The sequence below is a fragment of the Alternaria incomplexa genome (genome assembly GCF_024043165.1).
Source record: "Alternaria incomplexa strain BMP 0042 chromosome Unknown scaffold_17, whole genome shotgun sequence".
In the NCBI taxonomy this organism is placed as follows: domain Eukaryota; kingdom Fungi; phylum Ascomycota; class Dothideomycetes; order Pleosporales; family Pleosporaceae; genus Alternaria; species Alternaria incomplexa.
The window spans coordinates 372,298-394,825 of record NW_026249866.1 but is presented as its reverse complement, the minus strand read 5'-3'; the positions used below and the strand labels follow the sequence as shown (position 1 = coordinate 394,825).

The 22,528-nt window shown below is 53.3% G+C and overlaps 9 protein-coding genes across 9 annotated transcripts; 5 read left to right on the top strand and 4 right to left on the bottom strand.

The window, feature by feature from the left end:
- Positions 1-137: 137 nt before the first annotated feature.
- Positions 138-1,313, top strand: J4E90_009778 (uncharacterized protein; the record flags this gene model as incomplete). The annotated part of the gene is made up of 2 exons (XM_051439296.1): positions 138-422; positions 471-1,313. 2 exons carry the CDS (start codon positions 138-140, stop codon positions 1,311-1,313), a joined length of 1,128 nt encoding a protein of 375 aa, XP_051286900.1.
- A 1,190-nt stretch (positions 1,314-2,503) lies between these two features.
- Positions 2,504-4,272, top strand: J4E90_009777 (uncharacterized protein; the record flags this gene model as incomplete). The annotated part of the gene is made up of 3 exons (XM_051439295.1): positions 2,504-3,040; positions 3,287-3,918; positions 3,969-4,272. 3 exons carry the CDS (start codon positions 2,504-2,506, stop codon positions 4,270-4,272), a joined length of 1,473 nt encoding a protein of 490 aa, XP_051286899.1.
- A 478-nt stretch (positions 4,273-4,750) lies between these two features.
- Positions 4,751-5,629, bottom strand: J4E90_009776 (uncharacterized protein; the record flags this gene model as incomplete). The annotated part of the gene is made up of 1 exon (XM_051439294.1): positions 4,751-5,629. The coding sequence occupies one exon, from the start codon at positions 5,627-5,629 to the stop codon at positions 4,751-4,753; it is 879 nt and encodes a 292-aa protein (XP_051286898.1).
- A 3,567-nt stretch (positions 5,630-9,196) lies between these two features.
- Positions 9,197-11,682, bottom strand: J4E90_009775 (uncharacterized protein; the record flags this gene model as incomplete). Its single annotated transcript, XM_051439293.1, has 4 exons — positions 9,197-10,001; positions 10,054-10,311; positions 10,358-11,141; positions 11,595-11,682. 4 exons carry the CDS (start codon positions 11,680-11,682, stop codon positions 9,197-9,199), a joined length of 1,935 nt encoding a protein of 644 aa, XP_051286897.1.
- Positions 11,683-12,467: 785 nt separating this feature from the next.
- On the bottom strand, positions 12,468-13,165 carry J4E90_009774 (uncharacterized protein; the record flags this gene model as incomplete). The annotated part of the gene is made up of 3 exons (XM_051439292.1): positions 12,468-12,914; positions 12,963-13,020; positions 13,110-13,165. The coding sequence occupies 3 exons, from the start codon at positions 13,163-13,165 to the stop codon at positions 12,468-12,470; spliced, it is 561 nt and encodes a 186-aa protein (XP_051286896.1).
- Positions 13,166-13,486: 321 nt separating this feature from the next.
- Positions 13,487-14,392, top strand: J4E90_009773 (uncharacterized protein; the record flags this gene model as incomplete). Its single annotated transcript, XM_051439291.1, has 1 exon — positions 13,487-14,392. One exon carries the CDS (start codon positions 13,487-13,489, stop codon positions 14,390-14,392), a length of 906 nt encoding a protein of 301 aa, XP_051286895.1.
- A 731-nt stretch (positions 14,393-15,123) lies between these two features.
- Positions 15,124-16,121, top strand: J4E90_009772 (uncharacterized protein; the record flags this gene model as incomplete). The annotated part of the gene is made up of 6 exons (XM_051439290.1): positions 15,124-15,262; positions 15,318-15,415; positions 15,465-15,505; positions 15,764-15,791; positions 15,839-16,022; positions 16,075-16,121. 6 exons carry the CDS (start codon positions 15,124-15,126, stop codon positions 16,119-16,121), a joined length of 537 nt encoding a protein of 178 aa, XP_051286894.1.
- A 580-nt stretch (positions 16,122-16,701) lies between these two features.
- J4E90_009771 (uncharacterized protein) lies at positions 16,702-17,546 on the top strand (the record flags this gene model as incomplete). The annotated part of the gene is made up of 2 exons (XM_051439289.1): positions 16,702-16,880; positions 16,964-17,546. 2 exons carry the CDS (start codon positions 16,702-16,704, stop codon positions 17,544-17,546), a joined length of 762 nt encoding a protein of 253 aa, XP_051286893.1.
- A 482-nt stretch (positions 17,547-18,028) lies between these two features.
- J4E90_009770 (uncharacterized protein) lies at positions 18,029-19,423 on the bottom strand (the record flags this gene model as incomplete). Its single annotated transcript, XM_051439288.1, has 2 exons — positions 18,029-19,305; positions 19,417-19,423. 2 exons carry the CDS (start codon positions 19,421-19,423, stop codon positions 18,029-18,031), a joined length of 1,284 nt encoding a protein of 427 aa, XP_051286892.1.
- Positions 19,424-22,528: the final 3,105 nt, after the last annotated feature.

Below are 22,528 nucleotides of genomic sequence, written 5' to 3'. Positions count from 1 at the left end.
TGTCTCCAGGAGGCTCATGGTTAGCGCAATGACATCATCCTGACATTCACGGGCCTTGGGACTGTAGCGTTTCACGCGTCCGCAACGCTGCCTTCTGTGTACTCTACCAACAACAACCGCGACAAAATTGAATCAACATGGGACGTCGAGACCGTCTCATCAGCGCGTCTATATTACGCGCCATCTTCAGATCTGATTCGCCTCGTAAGGATGAAAGCGCGCGATTGGGTCTATTTGCGCGCATCTATGCCTTCTTCGCTGTCTTCAGTCTGACTCTCGCTCGTTATCGCGCATCTCTGTTCAAGAAACTGAGGAATGACACATGGGAGATTGAAGAGGAAGGGTACATCGAGAGCTTCCGCCCAAGCACGAGCAAACGGACCGATCTGATCGCCATTGGGGATCTGGGCTACTCAGGCTCGGTACGCGCGGAACATCGCATCTGAGGACGACACGCTAATGCGCATCAGACATTCTTCACGACACCTGATTCTAAGTACCTGATCAAGTCCCTGCCGCGCAAGTTTGAGCAATCCTTCTTCCGTGATCGCCTCCTCGAGCCCTATGTCGAACATATGGAGCTGAATGAGGACTCCCTCCTCGTCCGCATAACCGACCTCCTCTACTGTCCTACAGCTACCGTCGGAGCCGCTGTAGGCACCGCGCCGAGCCATCATATAATAATGGAGAACATTCTGTACGGGAAGTCGAGCTGCAGCAAGGCCCAACAGAAGCGATGGGAGACATATGACCTCAAGCCCAATGACTACTTCTACCCAGAACGTGACGTGGCTAACGGGCGCCTGGCCCCCGAGAGCGTCAAGGAGCGCCTCATTGATGAATTCGAAGACAAGATCAGAGTGACTATCGATCAGAAAGAGGAGCTTGTTGCGCAGCTATCCAGGGATTCTAAGATCCTACAAGGCAATAATGCGGTTGACTACTCGCTATTCCTGGTCCGCTATCCCGCCGACCTGAACTCTGGTGATGTGCCGCCGCCCCCTGGTCGAGGATCTACATGGCGCACAGGTGTCGTATCGCGCGACGGCAAGTGGGTTTACCGGGCCATCGTACTCGACTTCTTCTGGGCGAAAGACGCACTCCAGGCCCAGACGATGACAGGACTCGTCAAACTCTTCAACACGTTAAAGTTTGGGAAAGATCATGGCCCGATGAGCATTACGACGACGAGCGATGAGTATAGACAAAGATTCCTGGGAATGGTGGAGGACATGGTCGAGGTACCAGACAGCGCTGGCAGACCAGCAGGGGAAATACGCAGCCCTGCATCGGTAGCTGCTGATCAAGTGTAGTCGAGCGGCCCACGATGACTGAATGATCTTCATCTCATCCTCTTCGTTGTCGGTCTGGCGTTGGGTTATTCCGGAGTAGTGGGATGCATAAGATACCCGGTCCATGCGCATGCAGTTGGACGCTCAAATTCTAATCACATTCCTCGATGAAATCCGTACGAGTGCGCGTAGAAAGCCATGGTCGTGTAACCCATGTCATGATGGCGGTGAAGCGCAAAAGTCCAAACGTGGCGTCATCGCACATAGCCCCAACCCTCCGAGTGGTCGATGTCACGAAGCCGACGAGGCTTGCCAACGCACAGCAATGTCACGATAGGCTGCACCCTGGCCATTCCTAGTAGATACCCTGCGTTGTAAGGAGTTGCAACCCGGTTTTGGGCAAGGGGATTGGAATGTGTATTCCGAGTCGTCTTGGCCCGTCGCCCCATAGGAGGCCAGACCCTATGTAGGATTACACGCGGAGAGTAGGTGTAATGCCGACCGTGCGTCCCTTGCATTGAACATGATCTCCGAAGGCCACAGTAGATGTTCTTCGTGCTGTTACCGCTGCGTCCATGTGAAGAGTGAAGAGCAGAAAAAAGGCGCATTGATGACATGGACATGTGCATGAATGACTGCAAGATCACCGTTGATCGAGGTGCTTTTTGCATCGTAGCATTCATCTACCAGAGAGGCTGAGGGAGCGACGATCCCCAGGTTGCGGCTCCAATGACAGCGGCGCACGAGCCATGCGGATGACGTACGACGTCATTTTGGCAGTTTGTAGGAGGCGGCTGCCACGGCGTCGCACGTATGCACCGAATCAGCTATATCATCGTCTTTAAGCGCAGCTACCCAATTGCCATATCTATTTGCTTCTTGCCGCCATCCGTCGAGGTCACTTGCCGCGGCGCATCCCATAATCCTTTACCTCCCCTACACCCCCGCGCACTTTCTTCAAGACAAATTCTCTGCCAACCCACCTCACCCTCTCAGGTACCATCTACATCGCTTATACACACCAGAACGCGCGCTGAGTAGTCCGGCCTATCGCTATCCGGCCTTGCTGCAGACTATCCTCCCAACCTTTGGAACTAGGCCCCCTCGTCGAATCGCTGGGACCGGTCGACTGCGCTCCAATCACAGCGCTGCTCGCAAGACAGTCCTACGTCACATCACGACATCCGGCTTTCGCGGCCCCCATCTGAAGCATGGCGGCCCTAGCCTTCAAGGCCATCAGCTACGGCGCAGAGCAGATTCCCGACAGCTTCTTCCACAAGTTACCCGGCGGCTACTTTGCACCCCCAGACTCGAAAGAGGGCAAGAAGAGAGGCAAGCACTTGAACCGCAACGAACGAGACGCAAGACAACGGCACCGGAGCGAAGACCGATCCAGTAAGCGCAGCTCCCGGCAAGAGCGCAGCCCGCCGACAGAGTACTCTGACTACACCGACGATACCGACTACGAGCGCGAACGCGAGCGCCGAAAGAAGGAGCGACGACGCGCAAAGAGTACTGGAACCACTGCTAGTAGGAGTCTGAGTCGCGGACGCCACGGGAGACACAGCAGCGACCTGGACGGACAGCACAGCGACTCACGAGACATGGCCTCACCTCAGCAGGGACAGCCTTACTTCCCTCCTCCGCCCACTTCCGAATACAAGCCCTATAATCCGCAGGAATATGCACCGAGCCCCGTGCAGGACCGCCGCCCTTCTGTCACTCCAGCCTACGGATACTCTCCTCAGGTAAATAATTTTTCCTCTTTTCGACGCGCCACACTTGCGACCATGCCCGAGCATCCAACACCGGCGAACTCTTGTCCGCCCATGTTGCGAAGCCGGACCACGTCAGCGACTTCCACCCCTTTTTCCTTTCAGCCTCATTTACTTCGCACGCTTTCTCGTGGTTCTCCCGTTTCTGCTGCTTTCACTCCGTCATACGAGCCGCCTCTCGCGGCCTTGCTCCAGCGCCCACTCACTAACACTCCGAAGCCACCACCTACAGAGCCGCGCAATGTCTCGTTAGATTATGGCCAGTACGATGCGCCCCGAAGCTCTAGATACGCTCCCGGCCCCGGCTACGCTCCTTCGCCTGCCGTAGATGCGCCTATCCCTCCTCCGCCAGTGGGATCAAATTCCCCTATGAATCCTTACCACCACACCGAGTTCCCTGCGAGCGGCGCTGGCTACCAGCCATCTCCCCCGCCCTTCAACCGTCAGCGCTCCAACTCTCAGCCTACTTTCGCGCCTGTGCCCAGCGCAGTCTACCCGACCTACGTGCCCCCATCTGCTGAACAGTCGATGGCCGCATACACCGACACTCGCTCCTCCCGCCGTGAGAGTACCAAGCCTCGTCGCGAACATCGCCACAGGGCTAGGTCCGTTGACTCTCACTCCCATCAGTCCCGCTCTAGCAAAGATTCCCGTCGCGATGATTCACGCATGACTAAAATGCGTGATAGATTTGACGGCATGGATCTGCGCGAAAAGAGTTTGGCGGCTTCGGTGGGAGGTGCGTTGGCGGGAGGACTCGCGGGCAGGTCCTTGGGTAAAAGTAGGCTGACCACATTGGCAGGAGCAGCTGCGGGTGCCCTGGGTGCCAGGCAGATGGCAACACGCTCGAGGTGAGTATTGCGCACACACTTGACTGGTCTTCGTTCTAATTCCATCACAGAAGCGGAAGCGACCGCCACTCCAAGTCCCGCTCTCGCTCCCGATCACGAACGCGTGCGCATGACCGCGAACGCAGCAAAGGCCCCAGCCTCCGTGCTAGAAGCCGCAGCGTGATTGACCGGCTCCGTTCCAAGTCGCGCGGACACGACGATCGCGACGCGCGAAAGGATGACAGGCGCGATCGCGATCGCCGTCCAGATCATGGATACGACTACGGTCGCGATGATTACGACTACTTCAGCAGCGATTCTGAGGGGGATGGCAGCCCTGTGAAAACGAGGCGCCATCGCAGGAGGGACTATTAGAGTCTAGACAAGGACCGTGGGTAAGCGTAGACATCCCTACGAGTGTATTATTATATTTCCTCTGCTTTTCGAGCTTCCTGCGTTCCATCTGTGTTTGGTTTTGACTGCAATTTTGGATCATGTATGGATACGAGACGACACTTACGATTTACGACACTGATGAAGGATACGACAAAGACCAGGGATGTGGTCAGGGACGATGAGCTTTCGTTTGTTTACATCGCGTGTCATACGCGTCAGCCTTGGTAGCTTGTTTGTTTACATCAACCAGTCGTTATTTCGATGGACATATGTAGAGATGTGAATGTGATGCTTTGAAATGTTGCCTGTACCCCTTAATGCGAACCACCGATCTAAATTTTATAAACCAAAAACGCCCTCAAATGCTCAGTGTGCTGTCAAATCATGGTATCATGCCAAAATACTTGTCCCAAACGATCCAACCCATTCACCTATCCTTCGTAAACACACCCATCCATCAGCACGGAAACGGAATCAAATTCACGACTCCCGCCTCGGCAACCTCACTCCCCACACCCACCTCCTGCAACGCAGCTTTGAACCTAATCTCCGTCCTAGCCGCCAGTACCTGTCCCGCCAATTCGACCAAGCTCTGTCCACACAGCCTCTCCCTTCCTACCACGAAATCAAAGTAGCTCTCCGGAAAGTCAAAGTGCAAAGTAATGTCCCTCACGAGCAAATCTTTCATCGCCTTCTTGAACAGCGTGTTACTATCCGCCATGTAAAACCCCGTAAGCAGTTTCTGAACCTGCAATCTCTCGGTATCAGCCTTGAACTTGTCGCTGAGGGCATGAGCGTCCTGGCCTGTGGTACTTCCAACGTAACGGCGCGTGTCTGCGCATATCTTCAGACTGAGCAGACTGGGCGAGACGGTGCTAAGGAGGTAGGATAAGCTGGTGGTGTAGCGGTCTGCGCCAGTGCAAACGGGTTTCCAGATTCCGTCGCGGGAGTCTAGGGATGTGGTCATGGACGTGGGATAGTAGAGGAGGTCGACTTCGAGATGGCGGACTAGGGGGAGGTCGGTGAGTTGGAGAGGGGGTTCAAAGGCGCCGGATCCTTCTTCTTCTTGTTGTTGGTCGTCGATGGCATCTTTGCTGGATGGGGTGGGTGGTATGGATGTGATGTAGAAGGTGTTTTTGCCGAAGAATACGGAGCGGGCTTCGTGGTGTATTTGTTTGTTTGTTCGGAGGATGGCTGTATGGAGGTCGTATTTTGTGTCTTGACGGGCGACGGAGCCTTTGATGGATGTTGGGGCGACGAGAAGGTGTGTATAGATGTGTAGACGGAGCTCTGGGGGGAGAATATCCAGGAACGGTGAGCGTGTTGATTTCGCCATGGTGGTTGACGTGTTCAAGGAATTGAGTTTATCCGTCAACTTATAGTAACTCGACTCGACTGATTAGTTGGCGACAGGAAGGATATGGGCCGATATATCGTATCGAGAAATGAGGCTCAGATCCTTAGCAAGGCCAGCCTTATGGGTCGTGAGAGAGTCGGAATAGTAGAGTGAGCAGCTTTCCACAACATCAACATCAGCCACAGCAGCGCACACCCCCGGTCTTTATTCTCGAAGACGGCATCAAGTGACCCATTCCGCAATCGTCATCCTGTTGCAAGCCCATGAATTCATTACACTTGACTCGCTCCACCTAGCTATCTAGGAAGCCGTGTAGCCAGGAACCCCTTCACTGGCAACGGCCTTAGGAGACCCTTAGCAAGAAAAACGTCCATGCGCTCACGATGCAGACTTCCAAATACTCCTAGCTCTGCCGTCCAAAGACGCGATTGACGTGCAGATCATCGATGTTCGCAAGGATCATGTGGAAGGACTGAGGCGTTCGGCTGCAGACATCCTTGCGCCCAATGTACCGGTGTAGAAGGTGATGAAACTATGGTAGGTGCTCAAGGCGGTTCGGCAAGGCTCCGGAGGGCATGTCGAGCGGCTGGCTAGCAGGCACGAAGCAGACGCCCCGATATGTCAGGGAGAAAGTCCGGTAGCGCGGCCATGGTGTGTTTCTAGAAACATTGAAAAGAAGGTTTATTCGATTGAGAACAGACGTCCAAGAAGCGTAGTCTCGCATGTCGGATGCGCTAGGTTCCAAGTCTTGTTCTAGAGTGTTTCCACGGGCGAGCGCGGAAGAGTTAGTCCGCGCCTGTCTGATACAAGTCTCAAGAAGAGCGTTGGTGATGCCCCAAACGGCCCACACGGCGAATATGCGGCATCGTGTGCAAGTGGAGAGTTGATGTCAAAGTTGCTCCCTTGCTTTTTTTCCCGCTTGATTGCCGAATCGGCATGTTCCTTTGTCCTGGGTAACCAAGCCGGGCTATCTTAACTCCAGTCGGGCAGACTTGCACTCGTTTCCTGCTGTTCCGAACAACTCAGTACCTGTCGGCCGAAGACTCCGGCACACACCCCGTAAAACAGCGCCGTTTTGCTGTCCTTTGTTCGACGCACGCCCGAGGTCCACCCTCGTTGACCTTCCAAACAGCCTCAAGACCTGAAGCACAGCCCGCTGTATCGACCAACTAGCGAAATTCCGCTGTAGTAGATACTCTAGCTGCAGCACTAGATATTCACATGCGATTCGACGGCGCGGCGTGCATCTACCATGCCGCGCAAGGCTCAAACGCTCGGCATCACAACAAAGCCACAGCAGGTAAGATACAAGAAACAGAAGCGGGAACGCACATGGCACGCTAGCAAGATCAGCACTAGAGGGTCGGGAAGAACAGTTCCACGCGAATGATAAACGAGGGAGACGCTCAAGTCGGCTCCACACTCGTCTCTAGTTCCATTGAACCGGAAAGGGCGTTGTGCCTCACTCATGCAATGTCATGCACCGACGAGCCATCGCCTGACCTGACTTTGGGCCTGAATGTGGTATCCTCTTTACCGCTACTCATCGCACACCTGGCGCGCTTGACGAACAAAGACGATCCCAAGCTACGAGCCGTGTCGAAACAAACCATCCAGCATACGAGCGAACCATGGAAACAAATCTGACATGCGGCAAGCCACCGAAGGGACTTCCCCGTGTCATGGCATTGGCATTGGCATGGGCGTATCGTTGGGTCTCTCCGAACGACAATCGGACCCTGAACGTCCATCATCCCACCTATCTTGCATGCGCATCGTCGATATACCCCTCCGTCCGGCTTCTGTCTCCGCTCCGCTCCCATCGCACCCCCCGACCCTCCCTCATATGACGACGTACCAAGACCGCCCGGGCAGCAACGTCGACGCTTCCTGCCAGCAAACCGCCCCAAAAGCCCAATGGGAAGGGCAACAAAAAAAGACGCTTTGAACCAAGCAATAGATAGCGGTGTGTAACCGGATCCAACTCCGCAGGCACCTCCTCAATCAACCTGCATAGCCCACATCATCTCTCGTGACGAGGCGGGGAGGGGCGCTTACCATCACAAACGGTCCGATCGCAGGTCCCGCTCTCCAAGCAGAAAGGAAAAGCGAGAAAAACCGCCTTTGGATGCATTTGTCGTGCATCTAACTTCGCAATCTAAATCCATCAACTTGGCCGAGAGGGTCGACAGGAGCAAGCAATCTATCTTGGATTTTTTCCTGCCCTCTCGCGCTACATCCGGAAGGCGTACCGAAACGACGTGATTCGCTGCCCTCTTTTTAATTTCTCCTCTTTGATTTCTTTTTTTCGCTTCCCTTATCATGAGAAGAAGCGAGGCTAGCACATGTCCATCACCATCACAACATGAGCATGGGCGGTCGTCAGAAATGCCAATGTAGGTAAGCACGTGTATTTTGGCGGACGCAGGGTAAACGCATGTACCACGTCCATGTAAGATTTTGGAAAGAAGGTGAAATGCTCAACATGGGTCATGCTGGTTGCGTCGTGTTTCTGCCAGTTGCCGGTGAGACCATTGGTGCGGGAGAGGGAGGACAAAGCGTCGGTGTTGCAAAGTTTGGCACCCTGGACACAATGAGGTCAGAATCGTAAGATGTTTACCATAAGACGGGCGGACGTCGGTGCTTGGGGGATGGGCGTACGGCGTACACTCATTACGCGGTTTCGTTACTGTAGCCCAGGTTCGCAAGATGATCCTGTAGATGGGGGTGACAACATGTCAAACCTGGGTTTGCTCGGGCTTGGGTCGCAATTAAGCTTTTGGGTAAGCGGCGTCCACCTGAAATTGGCCGGTCCGGATGTTGTTCCTGGGCTCTGGGAGTCGGTATCGCACACGGTATGACGGCCTTGTGCTTCACACATGCAGTCTGGGGAGCGCTTGGCTTGGGGGTCGGACAATAGCGTACGTCTCTCAAATTACCTCTTTCGGTAGCCTTGTGCTCTACTCTTGTCTATCTTGTGGTCAGGCCCGATTAGTATCCCGCAGAATATTCCGATTATGTCCACCAGTAGGAGGCTTTGCGCATAAAGGCCTCGGTTTGGAGTGTACGGAGTGTTCTCCTAGACATTCTACGGATACACGGTGTGCTATGACGCGATGGAGCTAGTGAGGCGCGTTATCAAGATCGAGCATTGTCGCACCCTCTCAAGATCGATGGATAGCAAGGAAAGCAGCCAACATCGCGTGTAACACATCTTGTCACGCATACACCTAGGTCAAGAAGTGGAAACATCCTGTGTATTCTATATACAAGTTGACTGTAACTAGGAGCTAGGAAAACGTAGTATGCACGTACTTCGCTGTACAAGTTCCTCACAGACTATCCTTGCAACCTAGATGTGAAACGAACTGTATTCACACAGATGGCGTGTAGCTTGTCACGATAACCGACTGCTTCAATGCACATGACTCGATGTTTCAGAGGTTGCTTCTGCCCAAGTAGATTGAGGCGGCGCAGCTTCCGAAGATACATGAGATCAATTCGCGCAGTAACGATTCCCTCTACTTCAGAAAGAATCTCAGAAGCTCATTCGCTGTCGCTGGGGATATAGATAACTTCGTCATCGTCGCCTGAAATACTAGGCTCGCGACGTCGTCTGGTGGACCTGCTGGCGGAAGCGGTGCTCCTGTTCGCGAAATTACTGATGCCATCCAGAACCCCATCGAGGAGATTCAAAGACGGAAAGCCGCTTGCATTCCTACGTCGTGGTTGCATCGACTCTGCCCTATGGCGCGTGGAAGGCGATGCAGTTCGCGACTCAGTAGCCCTCGCCATCCTAGAGCTGGCAGTCCGAGAAGGTCTGTGGGGGGTTGCGCTTCCGGTGAAGCTGTCCAGCCGTCGCTGTTGAGGAACGCTCTCACCGCTAGGTCTCAGAATGGCATCCAGGTCAGAGAGATCATCTTCAGCTCCGATAAGGCCCTTTTCAAAGGCTTCTAGAGTCTGTGCAATGGTCTGGTACATTGCCTGTGCCATAATTGGTGGGAATGCATTTCCAATTTGCTTCTTGGCCTCGCCCTGGGCACCGGTGAATTCATACACATATGGGAAGCTCTGGCACAAAGAGAGTTCGCGAGGTGTGAAGTGTCGTTTGCCGGAGGGATGGCAAGCTGTTGTGCCGCCAGTGGTGATGCAGCCTTGGAGGAATGTTCGCGGATTATAGGCTGCTCGGGGGATGGGAAACCACTTGGGTTGATGATAGGGGTCGTTCATAGCTCGCCTGCCTTGGCGGGTAATGTGCGTGAGGGCATCGTCGATGTACACGAAGGGCTTTAGTCCACTTCCTGAAGCGCCATGCGTGGGCTTTGGGAAGGGAGGTAGGGGCGTACCCCGTCTGAGACCTGTCAGTATGTATATCATTGGCATGTGGATCGCAAACCACGAACCTTGCAGCGATGATGAGCAAACGCTTGCGCTTCTGTACGAGACCGAATTGACTCAAGTCCTGAATCTTGTAGCGCACATCGTAACCGGCTTGGCCAATATCGTTCAAGAGCATGAGAAAGTTTCTCTTGTGTTGCTCGTGAGTTGCGAGGCCAAAGGTTTGCTCAAGTGTTGCGACACGCGGTTTGACCTCCTTAAGAATCGGACCAACGGTGTAGATGGCTTCATAGTTCTCTTGATCTTTGGGTCCATCGTGAGTACTGACAGGTGTTAGTAAACGATCTCATAATGGAAGTGTTCTCTTACTGTGCGGGACTCCAGTAACAACAAGGGGGCGAGAGGTGTAGTACGTCAACTTTCCAGTTCTCTTTGCTGATACCCTTCGGCGGGAAATCATGTGCATTCATCTTCCATGCGTACGCACCAGGATGGTTTAGGCGGTATGCAGCAAGCGCGCGTTCGTCATTGTCGAGACCCCATTGCACATAGTAGCCAGCTTGGGCAGCGCCTTGACTGGCACCCCCAGCTCCACAGAACACGTCTCCGAACACTAAACGGCCCTGCTTCGATGGGTGCTGACTCTTTCGCTTTGATGGCTCTTGTTCCAAGACCTCGAAGTCAGGAGAGTCCTCGCGTGCACGCCGCTTCTTTGCAGAAGGCGTCTGGTTCACGACAACGTATCCTTCCTCTTCAGTTTCCTCTACCGATATTGAAGTCTGGCGAGAATTACCGGGATCCGAAATTTGAGCTGGTGTCGCAGTCGCATCCGCCTCGTGGGTATATAGATGACGGACGACGCCTCCATATGGCTTTGTCCTTGTGCCACTTATGTAGAGAACGTTGACGACACGGCAAATGAGCCTACCTCCGTGGAAGATTTGTCGCTTGACTTCGTCCTTACTCATACTATTCGGCCATGCAGCACAACCGTCGGATCGGAAGCTGAGAAACGGGTAGGGTTTGTTGGTCAGCATACAGTCGCGTACTCGTAGGACATCTTCGATTTCGGTGTCTACCATTCCAGCGACAAAAGGTAATGTAGTGTCATCTTCATCAAGACGTAGGACCATGCCCAGCTCGTTCATCTTCCCTTGAGAGGAGTCAGTACATGTCCTCAAGTCTGTCTTTCGGTTGTACTCACAGTCGAAGACCTGACCAAGGTACTTTGTACGCCTCATGCGCCAACCTTAGAGTCGCACTTCATCCGTCTCCATGTTCATAAGTATGTTCTTAATGCGTAGAAAGTCTCCCGAGTGCATAGCGCCCTCATTTTAGTTCGAGTGGTCTTTCAATTCCACAGTGTCGCCCAGTTTGATAACGAAACCTGTGCCGACTCTGTATCTCTGGATTGCAACATCCGGTAGAGATATGTCGTTGCTTGGCGGAGGTTTGCGCGTGCGGGTCTTTCCCTCGTTCGAGCTCGGAGTAGTTAGTGTAGCAGACGCCTCACGAGAATTAGTCGCGATAATGTCAAGATCAGACTCGGAGTCTAAAGGTGGATGTCAATTGATGAGCTTTATCTAACTTGGAAGGAGCGGCTCACCATAGTCAAGCAACTCGATGTCGCTCTCATTGTCGTTCCACTTCTCGTCATCTTCGTCGAGTACCATGTAGGGTCGTGTTGACGACATGCTGTCTGCTGCTGCTGCTTAATGTTAGCGACATGACGATGAAATTTAAAGTGGAAGGCGCGACGATCCACGCGGCGTACCTGGCAGTTGCCTTTTGCACGAAGTCGCGACTAGGCAGTTGCTACAATGTGGGCGAGCAACTACAGCTGAAGATTTCTTGCAGCTTGCGAGTTGTGAAGTGCAACAGAAGAGCAGGCAAGATGTTGCTGCAGCCGGCGATTAAAGGCTGCTTGCGTGGTAGTTAGTTGTCGAAACTGCGAGAGACACTGTACTGTTATTTTAACAAAGAAGCCAAAGCGCCAAGGCAGCAACGGTGAAGGTGAGTCTGGTAGACGCCCGAAGGGGAAGGTGAGCTGTAGGCCAGTTTTATTGCAGATGGCGTAGGCAGCCTAAAGAACTCACGCGTCCTAACGCGCGGTGAAGGCGAGTTGTGATGATGGAAATTGGGATGCAAAGGTCCCCTGGTAGCCAAAGTCATGAACAAACATAGGTAAAACGTGAGATCAATCTCTCGAAGTGTGCAAGAAATAGAAGATAGTGGTGACGACCGAAGGAACCGACAATGAAAAGAGACGCAATCCAGTAGTCATAAGAATACTCCACTAAAGATTCCGCCGCAGCTCCAAATAGTCAGTATAGTAACGGTGTGCTCAGCAAGTTGCAAGGTGATAAGTAATGTAAGGATTTGGAGATAAGAAATGCCCTCGAGGATGCTATATCCCACCCGACCCAACTATACAAAGGCGCCCGTGCCAAACCTCACCGTCACAATCTCGCGTCGTAGCTCATCGGATGGTCTTTTGTACAAACTCCTTCTCCAGGCGTCCGACCTCCTGCTTAAAGGTCTCGACCTCTTTCCAGCAATCCAGCGGTCGGCGGTCGTGTGTCCGCAGACATGAGACGACAGCCTCCTTGGCCTTGGTGACATCGGCGTCGGCCTGCTCCAGCTTCTTCCTCTGCTCGAGCTTCGCCTTGAGCTGCTCGATCTCCTTGGTGACACTGTCCCTGCTCATGTCCTTTTGTCTTTGCTTCTCGGCGAGGGTGGAGCTGCTGGATGTGGCATCCTGGATCTTCTCGACTAGGGAGGGTTCATCCGACTGTGGGGTCTCACTGGAGAGGGTTTCGCTGAACTTGGAGAAGTTCTGGGTTTCTTGCTCGCGCAGCTTCTCGAGCTCGGCGGTTAGGCGTTCCTGGTACTGGAGTTCTTGCTGTCTTGATCGCGCCGAGTCTGTCTGCACGTGTGTTAGCCCCAATTCGCCCATTTTGGCGTTTGAACGTACGAAAGTGTTCTTCTGCAGCGATCCGACGAGTTCATTAGAGAAGCTGTAGGGGTGATCTCTGCGCGCAAATTATCAGCACACGACGTCACTGGCTGATTCATCTCTTGTGAGGGGCTGGAGCCATTGAATGTGGACTATGCGACGTACGAGGAGAAGACATGCTGCTTGACCTCTGACGAGGGTTTTGAGTTCTCGGCGCCCATGGTTGCGGTGGTGGCTCCTGGGGATTTCTAGGGCGATGATGCTGTTCCTGCAAGAAGTCGGAGCTGACGGCTTGGCCGACGAAAGCACGCTAGGAAGCATCCCTGCAAACGATCCGAGGGCGCGTCAGGGAAACACCAGAAGTCTCCCCTCATGTTTGTGTTTGCGGGTTGCGCTTCCATTGCTTGACAATTCACAACCCATCGCGAGGATACAACTTTAGCAACTCGCTGTTGTCCACGTGACCATCCATTGGCTATCATTACCCAAACCACGACCCACGACGACATCATCACAGCCAACCCAGCCCCTCTCTGCCCGCGATGCAGTCCTCCCTCAACAACTGGCTCAAGAAGCCAAGCCTCGATAAACAACCTGCGCCGCCCTCAAACGCTCCTCCAATGGCATCATCGAAGACGAACCGGCCACCGCCTCCCCCAAAGTCTGTCTCTGCGCCGACGCGCGTTCCCTCTAACCCGACCCCTACGCCCTCAGCCATGGAGAACTGGAACGACATACCCGACGACTTCCTCCAAGCACCCTCAAGACCGCGGTCAAAGAAAAGCCCCCGTCCCTCTCGAACAGTCACGCCTGCTCTCTCGCGCATACCCTCGCCCATCTCCCTCTCTACCCAACAGCCAGCCATCCCGAAGCTCTTCAACCTACGCCCTCTGCCGCCGAACGTCCAACTCGTGCCCCTCACCGAAGACTTGCTACCGGCATTCAAGCGCCTGAATACCCTCACTCTACCCATATCCTACCCAGAGACCTTTTACAAGGAAACAATGACCGAGCCACACCACGGCATCACCCTCGTAGCAGTATGGCACTCGTCGCCCGCGAATGCCACCTCAGCATCACCCACAGAGAAACCACATCTCGTTGGTGCCGTCCGATGTCGCATACTTCCTTCCTCGAACCTATACATCTCCACTATTGGCGTCCTAGCTCCCTACCGCTCCCACGGCATTGCTATGCATCTGCTACAGACGATAGTGAAGAAAGCCGTCGAGCTTCACAGTGTACGCTGTGTCACAGCACATGTGTGGGAGGCCAACGAGGAAGGCATGGAATGGTACAAGAAGCGGAACTTTGAGATACTCGAGAGAGAAGAGGGATACTACAGGAAGCTGAGGCCACAGGGCGCCTTCCTTGTGAGGAAGTGGATTGGTGTTGGAGACCTTCTGGGAAACGGTACTCAGCAACAGAATGGAGCAGGCGGTGAATGATCAGGTATTACCCCCCCAGGCCTGGACAGTAACTACCGTTCATTTTACCCATGTGGCTCCTCGCGCACTACTGCCATTACTCGCCTAGAGCTTTCTCGAGCAGTGTCAACCCCATAATTTGGCTCAGCATGCAAAGCGCCCATCCTTCCGCACCCCAATCATCCGCCCCCGGGTTACGATACAATCCTGCGATCGTCTCGAGCGTCGCGCGGGTTTCCCGTCAAGTGTTCCGGCTACCAGTCTCACTGCTTGTATCGAACAATCTATCCTTTCGCCATCTGGGAAAAGGAAACGAATCACGATCGCCCTCGAGTGGATGTGAGTCTGGTGTTCGGACATGGGTCAACTGGGCATCAATTTGCGGCTAAAACACATCCCAGTCTATAAGCGTGGCCATGGATAAGAATAGCATCAGTTACAGTCGCGAAGCATCTCGGAACGCAGGCGAGCTGCGGATGGCCTTTAGGCAATGAATTTTGGTCAAAGCCTTGTAGCTGTGTATCGTGGGTAACCCGTCTAAGCATCATTCTGAAATGCACTGCAACGAACGCGGATACATCCATCGATCGCAGCGCATCCTATCTCTCCAAGAATTCCAAATGCAATTTTTGAGTGCTTTGTCGTGTTTGGCTGACTGGACGAGATCTCGCCATGCTTGACATTGCCTGTACCGTCACAATGGCACACAAACTCGCTAGCCACAATATAGGCGAATGCAAGAGCAGATTAGGATGGCCTCGTATCTGAGCTTGGCCCTGGCCAGACTGCATGTCTACAATGGAGCCGCGGGTGTTCAGAACGGGAGCCACGAAGCTATCATTGAGCCTGTCATTGACTTCCTAGACTTGAACCGACTAGTAGCACAAGCTCGTGGGTATAAGAGGCTGTCGGTGTCCCATGAGTCCAGGCTCTTCATCTGGGGCAGCATCTTCGTTCAAGAACATATCATTATCTGACTATCAAACCATCATGCAGCTCACCACGCTTGCGCTTTTGACAAGCCTCTCGGCAGTATGCTTTGCTGTATGTAACTCGTTACTCGCAAGAGTGTTCCATACTGACATAGTAACAGGCGCCAGCAAATAACCATGTCGACATTGTGCCTCGCCAGACGTACATCATAACCTGCATTGGGGGTCGTTGCACCGACAACATCAGCCGGCCTACATCGGGTGTTCCACAGCCAACGACAAGCAAAGTCACAACGACAACAACAACAACAACCAAGAAACCTGAGCCGACCACATCAAGCAAAAAGCCCGAGCCAACATCTACAACCACTTCGAAGAAGCCCGAACCACCCAAGTCAAGTACGAAGCCAGCACCAACGTCGACCACCACGACCAAGAAGCCTGAACCGCCCACGACTAGCAAGAAGCCAGAGCCTACCCCGACAAAGGTGAGTCATTGTAGCGTCTTATTGCGAATCTATACTAACCTCTCTAGACTACTATCAAGACAACTACAAAGACTACCGAGAAGCCCACAAAGACCACCACTGAGGAGACTGGTCCAAGCAGCACGAGATGCCCTGTGCCTGCTTACTACAAGTGCGGAGGCTGGGATTACACTAAGCCTTGGGACGGCTGCACGGTTTGCGAAAAGGGCTCTACATGCGTGGAACAGAACGGTATGTGGACACTAATGCGTCACTCCTGTGCTACGAAACTGATGTTTGCTAGAATGGTACTTCCAGTGTGTGCCAAACGACGCCATTGTAGCGGAGTAATTAGATGGGTTGGCTTTCACACGTGTCTGAATGGAGAGTACCGCAAATGTCGTCGCATCTATATCTGCCCAGGCATCTCCAGACTGGGAGCAGTTCTACTTTTACACCAGATCTTAGCCAAGATACCTCACGCTCGTCTCTTACATTCGCGCCACTTTCTCCTTCCTTATGCAGAAGTGAATGCGCTCACCATGTACTCGAAGCCATCTTACGTTCAAGTTTCTCAACAAGGCGATGACCAAGGCTTACTATGCGCGTCGAAGCATGACAAGGCGCGTGTAGCGGATATGGTGGGGTAGCTCCAACACGTCCCTGGCACGCCCCACCATGCCAAATAATTCCCCATACCAACGTCATACCTACGGACTGAGCTCCGGTAGCTGCCGTGATGGTTGCATACTTCATTTCACGCTTTCCTTTGACTTTATCTAAGTACCTTCCTAACGTTCCTTGCGATCTCATTTTCTGCGCGCAAGTTTATCATTGAACATTCCAATTGACCCAGTTCCTACGCGTCGCGTCTCGTCACTCCGATCCTCGCCTTCCAGCAACTACAACAGCAGGTCTACGAATAGACACGATGCCCGACCCACGAGTCTTCATAATCCGCCACGGCGAAACAGAATGGTCGCTCAACGGACGTCACACAGGAGTCTCGGACATTCCACTCACGGAAAATGGCGAGAAACGTGTAAAAGCCACTGGCAAAGCGCTCGTCGGCGACGATAGATTGATCGTACCGAGCAATCTAGCACACATGTACGTTCAGAACCCCTTCCCAAACTCTACAGACAAAACCCAAGGAACCTCATAACTCTCAGACACTAACCCCACCCACACAGCTACGTCTCCCCCCGCACGCGCTCCCAACGCACCCTCGAACTCCTAAACCTCGGCTGCAAAGAACGCTACCCCTGGCACGACGCCTCAAAACCGCACACGCCCGACATCCGCACACACGCCACAATCGAAGTAACAGAAGCCGTCCGGGAATGGGACTACGGCGACTACGAAGGCCGCGTAACCTCTGAAATAAAAGCCGACCGCGAGAAACGCGGATTGGGATCGGACTGGGACATATGGAAAGACGGGTGCGAAGGCGGCGAGAGCCCAGAGGATGTGACGGAGAGACTGGATAAGCTGATCAAGGAGTTGAGGGAGAAGTATCACAAGGGCAAGTTTGGGAAGGATGGGAAGCCGAATGATGTGCTTATTGTGGCGCATGGGCATATCTTGAGGAGCTTTGCGGCGAGGTGGGTGGGGAAGAGGTTGGAGGAGAATCCTAGTTTGATTCTGGAGGCGGGTGGTGTGGGGACGTTGAGCTATGAGCATCATAGTATTGATGAGCCGGCAATTTTGCTGGGTGGTGCGTTCGTAGTGGATGTTGTGGAGAAGGAGCAGGAGGAGAAGAACGAGAAGTCGTAGGTATCTTCACGAAAATCACCCAGGAGTCTACATCGCCTTCGGACCTTGTTAGATATCGGTTTCCGTACTGATGTAGTCTGCAGTGCACATGTTACATCACAGCAATCATCAGTAAGTGGGTTCAGTTCTTTGCATTCGTTGTCGTAGTCCTATCTGTTCTGTCTGTCTCAAAATCTGCGTATCTCATCAAGCTACTGCAACGGCAACATTTGGCATGGCGTTCTGGTACTCTCGACTCCTCTTTTTCGCCAACGAGCCGAGCTTATCGGCGTTCTTAAGCGCCCACAAGCCGAACTCACGCACCGCAAAAGCGTTCATCAGAATGTCCCGGCCATACTCGGGGTCGCTCTTGAGAGTGATGGCGGGAAAGTCGCGGCACAAGCCATCCAGTGCTAGCTGCGCTTTGCTGAGCGGACCCTGAGCAGCCTTCTCAACGACCTTGGCGATATCGACGGCGCGTCCATGGATCATACGGAGAGCGTCTAATCCGAACGCAGGTTGCAGCCAACGATGATGGTCTCCTTGTCGACGAACCTGTGTAGCGCGTCCCGTGCTGCCGCCCAGCCCTTGAAGATCTTGTACCCGGCTTTTCGAGCTCCCTCCATGTCGCCCCAACTAAACAATCCGGTGACCGGGGAGTACCAATCTTTGACTTTCGCGTGCGGATCAGTACAGACAAGGTGGTTCATAAGGATTCGGCGGGTGATCAGATCAACAGCTGCTATCTTGACGACCTCGGGGCAGCCGTTTGCTAGCAGGATTTTGCTGCATGAGATCGCGACTGCGCCAAGACCTGGTTTGACCATGTTGCATTCGGGGGAGGCTTTGAAGTCGCTTGACAAATACGTGGCCTTGTATTCTTCTTTCAATGCCTTTGGAGGAGGTATGTATTCGCCTTGCAGCATTTTTGGGAGATGGCACATGCCGTCCAGCATCGTAACCACATCGTACTGTTTGGCGACACCGATCCGAGTCCACATAATATCGCAAGCGTTGACCTTTCCATCATGTAGGATGAAGACGTCTGATTGGATGAGCAACCGTTGGGTCTTTGCCTGGATGGACTTGGCCTGCTCAAGCTCCGCAACGCCGCCCATGTTCGTGCTGATGGGAGCAGGAGGCATTTGAACTGCTAAGCGAGTTTGCTGTGGCATTGGACGGGCGAAGGCAGATTGCTGTTGTTGTGCAGATGGTCTTGTTGAAGAGGGAGCCCCCCGAGGACGGGAAGGTGCTCCACGAGGGGCTGGACGACCTCCTTGGCCGCCGCGACCCCGAGAGGAAGTAGGTTGTTGAAGCAGACCTTCTTGGCGCATCCGTTCTCGCTCGCGGTTGCTGAGCATCCATGAGTCGCCGCCAGCCAAGTTCAGTGGCTGCCCTCCAATACCGTGGGCGTCCTGCTTGTGCTGTTTTAGGCCGGCTTCGGACCTGAAGGAGCGATCACAACCGCGGTTATTGCACACAAAAGCAGCCGCATTGCTGGTATGCGTGGAGGATACATTAGACGAAATCGGTGCTCTGGGTGCCAGTACAGGTGCGTTTGCAGCCCTTATCTGGTTTATGGTGACTGAAGAGCTACCCAATGCGGTAGCTGGGAGTACCTCGCGGACTTGTGGGGTCGTCGATACAGGAGTGCAACCTAGCATGTGGTTGTTGTAGTGGCCCAGGGAGCGGAAGGTGCGCTTGCAGTCGCTGCACTTGATGCCGACATCGCTGTCGACGGAGTCAGATGATGATGATGCACCATCATCGTAGTTGGGGACTACAGATGGCTCGTCATTGGGTCTGTCGAGATCAACGTACCCCGGGGCAACTACAGCGGGTGTCGGTGGCTGCGGCCTTGTCGTGGGGTGCTTCCAGTCGGCGCACGCACTCGCCATGTTGCTGCGATGATTACTGAATTGCTTCTGAGTGGTGAACTGCTTCTGGCAACGATCGCAGTGAACCGCCATTTCGTCGATCGGTGGGGCAAACGCCGTTGTCAAGCTCGTAGACGCTGGTTGGAGAGGTGCGTGACTGCTCTGTATCTGATGGAGCTCGAGGGCGTGCGAATCGTCGAAATACCAGCCGCAGGTGGCGCACACCAGCTTCGCAGTGCTGGTGTCGTCGTGGTTGGCAGTGTGGTGGTTGAGCTCAGCTTTGCTGGAGAAGGACTGCTCACATATCGCACAGTGATAGGCGGCGGCCTTAGCGCGTCTTCCGCGCGCCATCACTGGTGAGATGGCAACTGGCAGTCACCGTCTTCGTTCTGTGAGGTGATTTGGCAGATCAGGCTTTGTTTGCGGGGTCAAATATTGCGAGGCAGGCGCGACGGGCACGGACTGTGTGCGGGCGCGATATCACATGCGTCGCTGGAAGCTTCTGCCATTCACTGCTCATCCTTCATCTTCATAGTTAGCAGTGAGATATTTCCGAAAGCACACAAGAAAATTTCAGATGACAGGTGGGCTTGCCGACTACAGGGTTATCGCGAATGAGGATACTGACTTTATACATGAGCCTGTCGTCGTTCGCGACACTGATGAGAGTAGAGACCGTTGACACAATGACGAAACTAGCATCAGGAACAATGAAAACGCTACTCTACCTATCCAACGGCCCGACTTGATCTCGTGATCGCACTCGGAAAGATTGAGCTATAAAGTGAGCCTGGATACTTTCGGGATACTTGGCGAGATTGATGATCGAGCTGATACAAAAGGCCGTATAACCTGGCATCGGCTTTCATGATTACGCCACCGTATTCTTGTAATACCTTCTTGAAAGAAGATGTCACTCTCGGCTATACCCTCGCGCACATGCAGTCAAAGCGATAGATGAGCCACACTAGCTGGAGTACTCTCCATGATTGGGACGTACAGAAGTTGGGAGCGTATGCCAGCATCTGTGAGGAGTGATCACCAGAATTCTGGATTTACGAACTAGTATTTTGTGGCGACACGACCCACCCGAGAGGTATTCGATGTGGATAAAATCAATGTCTGCTAACACACAACACACCGAGTACCTCCAGGGCATCTCATGTCAGGCGCCCTCCCAACGAAACACGAGCTTCCTCGCAGAGTGACTGGATAGCAATCCAGAGATCTAGAATCAACGAGAAACGCGAGCCTATAGCCAGGCACCTTGACATTTGGTAGCATAGTCCATCTTGTACCCAAGGTACACCCATCTCTTTCCCAGATGCTTCGTTCTATACTGACCATCACAGAAGTCCGATCAAACAATTCTTCCAGGTTCACACTTCCAGGCTCTTCATGCTAGAGCTCTCGACCGTGTACTCTTGGCTCGCATGGAACATCTCTTGCATATTCTATGAAAGTATAGTCGACAACGGCGCAGCGAATAGGACTCTTGGATGCACTGATACGTACGACGTGGACAAATGCCTCACGCTTGTAACTCGCCCCGGCTGTCTGAACTCCATTCTGACGCCCGCCTCCGCTATCGTCTTACCGATGAGATCTCGGGTAGCCTTATTCAAAGCTAAGAGATCAATGAGCGCATCGTCCGAGATGAGTTGCTGCCACATCCATTCGTGATCTAGACAATCAAATCATCCAGGGTTTCACGCGCAAAGTCAGCCCTGGATTCCACACGGTCGTTTAGAATGTTGAAACGCATTGAATAGCGTCTTTGTAGGCGTCTGGCAACTCTAACGCAATCATACAACTGGCATTGACACATACATACTTGCACTATCTACGCACGGCCACTTCCCTCACGCACCACCGTCAGCAGACCATCTACTAAGTTCCTTGGCAACATCGCTCGCCCGAAAGAGTCTATACGAAGTCCGTGCGCTTCTTTCGTGTGGGATTTCGAGTGTCTTCACTATACTCTGCGCCCAAAGGCGTCCACTTCATGCACTACTTCTACCCTTTGGATTCGAAAGCGTATAATGGTTTTTGGCGCATCCGTGAACCGGCTCACAAGGGTGATGTCGCAAGCTTCGACTTCGGAAGAGGGTAGAGGAGAGTACATGTAGGTGATTCGACAATATGCATAGTCATTGCGAAAATCCGTCGTATCCCTTTTATGCAGCTGGAGTAGTTGACAAGCTATGTGATAGAATGACGTTACGTGGAGTGCTTCCGGTTCTGAGGCTATGGTGATTAGACTGCCATGACAGCCAACGTATTCCTGTATTGAGGAGCGGAGAAGGACGTATGTATGTTGTATTGGAGGTAGTATCGAGACTGGTGTTGGAGTCGTAGTGTTTGGTGGCGTAGAAGACCTTACGGGGCTAGGAGTAGGGGTCCGCCACATTCGAGACATTGGGTCAGAATCGAGCTAAGCCAGTGCCTCCCCTCGGGTCGAAGAATGGCCGCTTATACCATCGCTATTCTTCTGGTTTGTTCCGCGTGATTGCGCAGACCATCCTTGTTAATTGCGCAACATTGGGTACAAGCACATTGTCTGACTCCCTGGCTGAGCCACCACGTCGCTCGTGATGTTACTTCAACCAACCCACCCCATGCCTCGCATCGTCGTACCTTAGGACAAGTCTGAGAAGTTCTTCCATTCCCAGCTTAGAATGTAATATCCTCCTCTGAGGTCGAAGTCTTCGGTAGCGAAAGTGCTTGCCTCCAAAGCGTGCTATGGCGGAACCCAGAAGCAACTGAGTCCTTTCATTCGGCGGGAAGTCTTCGACGAAGACGTCGTCAGCAGTGAGCTTCGTCTGCAAAATTGCAGAGTACCACACGACCGGAAATGGCAATGTATGGCCGAATACTCGTATACGCGCGCAGTCATCGTAAAGGTAAGTTGCGAGACGTTTCGTAGGGTTGAATTGATGATCGTTGTAGTCTGCAATCCATGAGCCGACGTACGATGGACACAGTTCCAAGGCCTGGCAGGGAAGGACGAGTTGTTGGTATAGGATGTGATAGTCCGAGTCTGTATTTAAGCTGTACTGGCCGAGTCGAACGTGTCTTCGGGAGGCCCGTATGAGTTTGCAGAGAGGCAGGTACTCCTTGCGTTCT